The sequence below is a fragment of the Procambarus clarkii genome, chromosome 1, assembly GCF_040958095.1.
Source record: "Procambarus clarkii isolate CNS0578487 chromosome 1, FALCON_Pclarkii_2.0, whole genome shotgun sequence".
Classification (NCBI taxonomy): domain Eukaryota; kingdom Metazoa; phylum Arthropoda; class Malacostraca; order Decapoda; family Cambaridae; genus Procambarus; species Procambarus clarkii.
Genome location: NC_091150.1, coordinates 41,705,428 through 41,714,572, shown reverse-complemented (window position 1 = coordinate 41,714,572; position 9,145 = coordinate 41,705,428). Strand labels below are relative to the sequence as shown.

The following is a 9,145-nucleotide window of genomic DNA, read 5'->3' as shown; positions in this document are numbered from 1 at the left end:
GTGTCCCCTTGTGCGTGTGCTCCTTGTGTTAAATAGCCTGTCTTTATCTACCCTATCAATTCCCTTGAGAATCTTGAATGTGGTGATCATGTCCCCCATAACTCTTCTGTCTTCCAGCGAAGTGAGGTTTAATTCCCGTAGTCTCTCCTCGTAGCTCATACCTCTCAGCTCGGGTACTAGTCTGGTGGCAAACCTTTGAACCTTTTCCAGTTTAGTCTTATCCTTGACTAGATACGGACTCCATGCTGGGGCTGCATACTCCAGGATTGGCCTGACATATGTGGTATACAAAGTTCTGAATGATTCTTTACACAAATTTCTGAATGCCGTTCGTATGTTGGCCAGCCTGGCATATGCCGCTGATGTTATCCTCTTGATATGCGCTGCAGGAGACAGGTCCGGCATGATATCAACTCCCAAGTCTTTTTCTTTCTCTGGCTCCTGAAGAATTTCCTCTCCCAGATGGTACCTTGTATTTGGCCTCCTACTCCCTGCACCTATCTTCATTATATTACATTTGGTTGGGTTACATTTGTGTGTGTGTGTGTGTGTGTGTGTGTGTGTGTGTGTGTGTGTGTGTGTGTGTGTGTGTGTGTGTGTGTGTGTGATAAATATGCGTTTTCGTCACTTTGAAACGTGTCCACGTCTGCTGTCTGTCAAGTAATCAGAACAATTTTATACCAGGATATTTTTATTTTTAGACTATTCTCTTTGACGTTTATTGTGGACTTGTGTAGAAAGGTGTCGACCGAGTTCATTTCTACTCGAACTTTATTGCTTACAATTGTATTGTTAACTTGTTTGATTTAGCAGAATTTCTTTCTTGGAGAGTGTTTATTTTCTTTACTGTGTGCCACAAAACTGGACAAGTTCTCCTTTCAGGTGAACATTTGCAGAACTTCAGTCAATAAAATTTGTAAAAAAAAAAAATATAAAATTTAGAGCCAGCTTTTTCTCCTCTGCAGCAAAAACAAACTATTCTTTCGTCAGAGCATTTGTTAAGGGCTGACATTTTTTGTAAATGTCACATTTATCATTTGTTCTGAAACATATCATGCTAATTACCCTTCCTTCGCCCCGAAAAATACAACAGATCCACATAAAATTCTTTTTCTTTGGTCAGCGAAAATGTGTAAAACTCGAGTGAATCAGAGTATATATCTGATTCAGAGTGAATCTGAAAGTGTCTCAGAGTGAAAAAGATTGCAGGAGGCCTATATTATAGCCCCGTCAGCCTCTGGGGGGAATATTATTAGAGCCATCACCACACCACTCTCAACATCTCTTCATATTGCAACCGTCAACATATTTTAGCAAACGTTGTTCTACCGATGATCTCTTATCGACCCTCCAATAGGTAGTCACTAGACCAATTAATTGTGTCGTTGCAATGAACATTGTAGTTACATTTCCATTTGGCCGAGTGTGACGTTATTAATCAATACTTGTAACAATATTTGCCTGCGGCATGCGATGTCCGGTGGTATTTGCAGCTGAGAAAACGCAGGCGATGGTAACTGGACCGCATGATGTACCACCGTTGGGACCAACAGGCGATGGTAACTGGACCGCATGATGTACCACCGTTGGGACCAACAGGCGATGGTAACTGGACCGCATGATGTACCACCGTTGGGACCAACAGGCGATGGTAACTGGACCGCATGATGTCCACCATTGGGACCAACAGGCGATGGTAACTGGACCGCATGATGTACCACCATTGGGACCAACAGGCGATGGTAACTGGACCGCATGATGTACCACCGTTGGGACCAACAGGCGATGGTAACTGGACCGCATGATGTCCACCATTGGGACCAACAGGCGATGGTAACTGGACCGCATGATGTACCACCATTGGGACCAACAGGCGATGGTAACTGGACCGCATGATGTCCACCATTGGGACCAACAGGCGATGGTAACTGGACCGCATGATGTCCACCATTGGGACCAACAGGCGATGGTAACTGGACCGCATGATGTACCACCGTTGGGACCAACAGGCGATGGTAACTGGACCGCATGATGTACCACCGTTGGGACCAACAGGCGATGGTAACTGGACAGCATGACGTACCACCATTGGGACCAACATACGAATGAATACCTGAAAACTTTATCCTCGGTGACAAGATGGACTTCGTGGGGAGCAAAGGACCCGATTCTAATTAATTCACACGTGGGGGCCTAATTCTTCAAGGATCATCAAGAGCCCTATAGGCCCAACTTAGCACACCAAGGTGACATTAAAGGATGTAAAAGAACAATGGTTCATCTCGTATCTGCGCTCGAGAACAGTGGTTCCAAAATGTTTGTATGAACCAAGATTTTGACCAGCCCAGCTGGCTATAGACGTGTCAGTTAATCAGAGCCTTCATACCCGATAGTTGGAAGTGGTTGGGCACCGTTCCTTCATCTCCATCCTGACATCCCAACTTTGTGTCCTCGTATCCCTTCTAAGTGATAATATATATATATATATATATATATATATATATATATATATATATATATATATATATATATATATATATATATATATATATATATATATATGTGTGTGTGTGTGTGTGTGTGTGTGTATATCACGAAAATAAACACGTGATTAAAAATGTGACAGTGTCAGACCACGGAGGAAAATTGAAACAGGAATTTCCTTAATTCCTGTTATTAGAAGGAAATTCCTATTTCAATTTTCCTCCGTGGTCTGACACTGTCATATATATACTCTCTCTCTCTCTCATATATATATATATATATATATATATATATATATATATAATTATGAGAGTAATTAAAGGAAAGAGCTCCCCGTCAATATGAAAGTCAGGCAAGAGACACACACAAGCGTGTCGCGGAGAGACAAGTGTTTTCAAGCCCTAAAGTTCACGCAAAAAAAGTTGTGTATAAAGCGCCCGGAAACGAGTGTCGAAAAAAAAGTAAATAAATCCAAGAGAAGGGAGTGAAAGGTTGACCCCCAGCCGAGCCACCACCGTAACCTGTGGTCAGCGGCCACCAGGGTCACCGTAAACCCACACGCGGGGGAGATAGCGAAGGGCAGAAGAGATGTGGCTCCGTCGATAGGCAAAAACCCGCTGGCGGTGCCCCTTGTGCCTTAACCCTGGGTTATTTACCTTCCACCCAGGGTGCCCTGCTATCCTAGGCTTCCACCCCCGCCCCCCAGGGACCCCATATACCTTTCGCAACCATTTCTTAACTGAAAATAAGTTTAGCCTTCCTTCCGCTGGGTCGTGAAGGAAGCCGGTTTCGGGTGACGGGGGGGGGGGGGGGTTGTGACGAACTCTGTCAGGAACCCGTAGGTGCGGGACCGGGCCGTCCACCTCCTGGGGCTCGTGCGGCCCCCTCAGGCTCTGCTTCAGGAGGCTGGGGTCGTTCTTGCCCTTGCTGGGGTGGTTCTTCTCCGGCCCCGACCACGGCGGTCTCCGGGTCCTGAGTCCCTGTGTCTTCTTTCACCAACTTCGAGGTCAACCCCGGAGCTGGAGGCTCCCCGGGGCAGTTCGTTGTTGCCTTCAACCTCGTTCTCCGAGGTTGAAGGCGAACCTACGAACCTATGAACCGAACGACCTACCCTGGTAGGTCGTTCACATCTACCCCCTGGTAGGTAGTTCACATCTTCCCCTGGTAGGTAGTTCACATCTTCCCCTGGTAGGTCGTTCCCATCTACCCCTGGTAGGTCGTTCCCATCTACCCTGGTAGATCACCCTGAACTTATAGGAGCAGTTCACACTGCTCCTTGCTGCCACACCCACTGCGACAGTCTTCTGTTTCATCCACTGGAGAACCTTCCCTGTCACTCTTGCCTGTTTCATCCACTTTGTGCAGTACAGTCCACAGTCCCCCCCCCCCCCCCTGTGTGGGGCAGGGTGTCAGAGGCCTCCTAACACTCCACAAATATGCAAGTCTGGCCGCCCTTGTCTTGTGTGATCTCGGCGTCCCTTCAAGTTCATACAGTGTGACAAAGACTAGCAGTGCGCCACAGACTAACAGTGCGCCAGAGACTAACAGTGCGCCACAGACTAACAGTGCGCCAGAGACTAACAGTGCGCCACAGACTAACAGTGCGCCACAGACTAACAGTGCGCCACAGACTAGCAGTGCGCCACAGATTAACAGTGCGCCACAGACTAACAGTGCGCCACAGACTAGCAGTGCGCCACAGATTAACAGTGCGCCACAGACCGCCAAACAGATTACTGTGGGAGTCAGCACCTGGGAGAAAGTCTGGGCGGAGGCAAGGACGAAGTCTTACCCACATAAACAACAGAAAGAGTCATCGCGGGCCAGCAGACAGCGTTCAGGATTCATAGCCTACGAACCCTGGTTCAGTTTACCCCCCCCCCCCCGGCTTAGAAACAAATGGGCCATGAAAGATTCTTTCATCTGATGCCTCTGTTCGCCCTAGAAATAAATAAGTACCTGGGAGTTAGTCAGCTGCTGCGGGCTGCATCCTCTTTGCCAGTGAGATAGCTTAGAACACATGATAGCAACAGAAATGTCATCTAAGTCGAGAGACGGTACAATAGGAGCCGTCGGCCGAGCGGACAGCACGCTGGACTTGTGATCCTGTGGTCCTGGGTTCGATCCTAGGCGCCGGCGAGAAACATTGGGCAGAGTTTCTTTCACCATATGCCCCTGTTACCTAGCAGTAAAATAGGTACCTGGGTGTTAGTCAGCTGTCACAGGCTGCTTCCTGGGGGTGGAGGCCTGGTCGAGGACCGGGCCGCTGGGACACTAAAGCCTCGAAATCATCTCAAGATAACCTCAAGAAGAAGATAACCTGAGAGGCATTAGAAGTATGTGTAGAATAATAAACCCCACATTGTTTGAGCTAGGAAACCACTATTTGTCAAATATTGGTGCTGTTCTTAAAAGATTTCCCCCCATTTTGCACCAGCAAGATAACGTAAGCTTTTTAAGGGTTGACAGATGTTAATCTTCTTGTTTGAGGAGCTGTTCACTTGAGACAGTTAAGCAAGTCCCAGCTGTGTCTGGGTACAAGTGACAGGATGAACAACCCAGCGGGTTTTCTTTCTATTGGGGAGTGTTGTACATGCTGCTATAGCGGTGTGTCCACTCACAGGATGAGTGGCGCTGAAACTCGCCCCTCGGGGCAAAATTTAATTTAAAATTTAAGTGAGTACCAGAAAATAGCTTACCTTCACCAGGTGAACCTCACCATTCCCCGGGCTGGACGTGTCCGCAATTATCTAAGAGATATCTCAATGGGACATAAATAACAATCAGAATAAGGGGAATAAGGGACAACAGAAACTACGAAGTGAATAAACTTTGCCAAACTCCACAAGAGTGTTAATAATCAACCGAATTTCCACAAAAACAGTTTGTCAACCAAAGACAAAAATAATTAAAATAGCTATATTTGGTCCCCCAAGACCAAATATAGCATAAAAAAGTAGATCTAAATATACACGCTAACAATTAAAAAACAGAAAACTCATTTCCAACGTAAAAAATACAAAAATTAAATAAAATTTAAACAATAAAAACATGGAAAAAAAATACATCAGAATAAAGGAAAATCCTAAATGCAAAACAAAAAATACTTTAATAAGGACATTCCAGTCACAACTTCATAACAAACAAGTCAACAGCAGTTCTCACAACTCAAGTACAACATGAAGGCAAGCAAGAATGGATTCACGTCGCAAGATTCCAACCGCGACGAGCCTCGATCCAGCAAAAACTGGAACAGCCTCAAGATCAACAGTACCGAGGTGCTGGAAGGCTGTGCGCTGTTCCGGAGTTCACCAGCTGTACCGCACTTGCTGGAGGGGACCGAACCCAGGTCCTTGGAATGTCAATGAAGCGTGCAGACCCGCCATGCCACACCCACACACTGGCGTCGACAGTGTTGGCGGCTCCTGCATACACCTGACCTCATATGCCTGTGCCATTGACTGTAAATGATTCTCACAGAAATAGAAGCGAAGTCCGCTTATAACTGAATATAACTTCACAAAGAGGTCCTTGCAGTGACCACTGCAAGGACCAGTGAGAGGTCACTGCAGTGACCTCTCCCCCACGCCAGCGACAACTATCCAGCTCTGGTACCCCACGTTATTGCAAGACGCGGTTGCAGAGCAACCAGGGCAATGAGATTGCTACTGAATCAAATGTCAGAAAGAATGAGAGTGGTCCCCCGAGTCCTCTAAGACGACGTGGACCTTTCTTAACGAGAAGGAGCGTGTCGAGTCTCGGAGATAAGGGGCCAGTAACCCTGGACGCGCCTCCACAGCAGTTCTCACAGATCTCAACAAAGCCCAAGTTCACTCGCACGATAACAATGTACCGGCTTTTAGACAAGGTCAATCACCTCAAGCTTCGACCCCACTGGAACTGTGTTTAAAATAAAGGGGAGTTTCCTGTTAACATCAAACTCAAAACACTTGAGACTCCACACTTTGGCAGATGGCTTCAGACTCACCCTGTACCCAACAGCTGGCTTCAGACTCACCCTGTACCCAACAGCTGGCTTCAGACTCACCCTGTACCCAACAGCTGGCTTCAGACTCACCCTGTACCCAACAGCTGGCTTCAGACTCACCCTGTACCCAACAGCTGGCTTCAGACTCACCCTGTACCCAACAGCTGGCTTCAGACTCACCCTGTACCCAACAGCTGGCTTCAGACTCACCCTGTACCCAACAGCTGGCTTCAGACTCACCCTATACCCAACAGCTGGCTTCAGACTCACCCTGTACCCAACAGCTGGCTCCAGACTCACCCTGTACCCAACAGCTGGCTCCGGTCTCACCCTGTACCCAACAGCTGGCTCCGGTCTCACCCTGTACCCAACAGCTGGCTCCGGTCTCACCCTGTACCCAACAGCTGGCTCCAGACTCACCCTGTACCCAACAGCTGGCTCCGGTCTCACCCTGTACCCAACAGCTGGCTCCGGTCTCACCCTGTACCCAACAGCTGGCTTCAGACTCACCCTGTACCCAACAGCTGGCTCCAGACTCACCCTGTACCCAACAGCTGGCTCCAGACTCACCCTGTACCCAACAGCTGGCTCCGGTCTCACCCTGTACCCAACAGCTGGCTCCGGTCTCACCCTGTACCCAACAGCTGGCTCCAGACTCACCCTGTACCCAACAGCTGGCTCCAGACTCACCCTGTACCCAACAGCTGGCTCCGGTCTCACCCTGTACCCAACAGCTGGCTCCGGTCTCACCCTGTACCCAACAGCTGGCTCCGGTCTCACCCTGTACCCAACAGCTGGCTCCGGTCTCACCCTGTACCCAACAGCTGGCTCCGGTCTCACCCTGTACCCAACAGCTGGCTCCGGTCTCACCCTGTACCCAACAGCTGGCTCCGGTCTCACCCTGTACCCAACAGCTGGCTCCGGTCTCACCCTGTACCCAACAGCTGGCTTCAGACTCACCCTGTACCCAACAGCTGGCTTCAGACTCACCCTGTACCCAATAACAACCAGCTGTAAAATGAGGTGATTAAGGATAAATTAACCTGTAGAATGCATAGCAGATGCTAATGTGTATATATATATTTATATATATATATTTATATATATTTTATATATCTGTATTATATTATATATCTATATATATTTATATATTTATTTATATCTGTAGTACTCTTAGAGTTCGCTTTCAAGACGCAAACAAGTAAAAGAATGCAAAAGGGAAAGGGAGAAAGTGGGAATAAAAGGGAGAGGGATAGAAAGTAAAAATGAAGAAACTAAGAGAATAGGTAGAGAGGAGTAAGAGAACCAGAGATAGAAGAAGAAATATGTAGTGTCTCCTTCCAACACTTCAAAATATATATATATATATATATATATATATAAAGGATGAGCCTTAATGCCTCACCTGCCTGATAGAACTTCATGACAAGAATATTAAAATCCGCGGGGCCTAGATGGGAGGCCTGACTGCATATTTACGGACTGGCAGAGAGCTTCAGACACAGTGCCCTACTGGAAACTGGAATGCAAGTTAAGTGGAAAATGAAGGATTACGAAGTTTGTGTTCCGGCTGATAAGGGACAGTTTATAACAACAGTAAAGAAGACCTCGGCCACAACAACAACAACAACACGAAACCACCTAACAAAAAAAAAAGGCTCAGGAAACTGCTCTCAACAGGCCAGTAAGGCAGGACCCAAGAGCCTACACACAACCCCCCCCCCCCACAAGCACAGCAAGGTGAGCACACACACACACACACACACAACACCAGTAGCCAACTCGCTCCTCCACTTAATTGTACTCGAATCACCCCCATGACAAAAACATACAGGTAAATTAGCTGCGGGCGGGGTGCCCACTTCTGGGGAAGGGGGGGAGGGAGGGGAGGGGGGGGGGATGGTCGAGCAAGGGGGGAAGGGGGAGGGGAACCACCACCCTTGACAACATCATGAGCTAATACTCGAAGCTTATCTGCAAGGTACATACCTGCTGGAACGATGATGTTCTTATGTAAACAACTCACACACGCTTTGGTGCAAGTCGCTCGAACTGCTCCACAGATACACACACACACACTCGCTCTGGAGTTTTACCCATATGAAAACTCCACTAGATAAAGCTATATGTGTCTTTATAAGTGAGTTTCAGTTTCAATCACAATTGATAAAAGACAAGTTCAGTGACACGTTCAGGTCTCAGGGAAACACAAGATCACCACCCGGCCCGTTCCTCTCTCCACTGCGGTCAGCGGGCAACTGACTTCACCACCTAAAATTCGTTCTCCGGTTCGCTTGCGCTGCCTGGCTGGCTGGTTGGCTCATTGGCTGATTGGGTGGTTGGTTGAGTGGGTGACGGCAAGTAAGCGCTCTCACCCATGGCTGCACCCGCCACCTTGTGGGGCAATAGCGAATTTCGGTGACCCAAATGATCACCCAAAAATGGAGAATAGTGAGTCGATGGCGATAGTGAGAGTTGAGCGAGGCTTCCACTCCGGGAGTGAAGGAGAGAGTGGTACTCCTCCACTTTTGTTGATACATTTTATGAGGGGCTCAAGTGTGTACTCACCTGGTTATACTCATCTAGTTGTGCTTGTGGCGGTTGAGCTTTGGCTCTTTGGTCCCGCCTCTCAATTGTCAATCAACTGTGTATGGAGTCAGCCTCCACTACATC

At 47.8% G+C, this 9,145-nt stretch overlaps 2 protein-coding genes across 2 annotated transcripts in view; one reads left to right on the top strand and one right to left on the bottom strand.

Moving 5' to 3' along the window:
- LOC123760283 (uncharacterized) overlaps window positions 1–8,711 on the bottom strand; it is a 149,492-nt gene extending 140,781 nt beyond the window's left edge. Inside the window, exon 1 of the mRNA XM_069339255.1 lies at window positions 8,462–8,711. The gene's annotated coding sequence lies outside the window, so the exon portion shown is untranslated. The remainder of the gene's footprint in view (window positions 1–8,461) is intronic.
- Window positions 5,664–7,499, top strand: LOC138363083 (mucin-22-like). Its single transcript, XM_069322037.1, has 2 exons — window positions 5,664–5,775; window positions 6,457–7,499. Exons 1-2 carry the CDS (start codon window positions 5,664–5,666, stop codon window positions 7,497–7,499), a joined length of 1,155 nt encoding a protein of 384 aa, XP_069178138.1.
- Window positions 8,712–9,145: the final 434 nt, after the last annotated feature.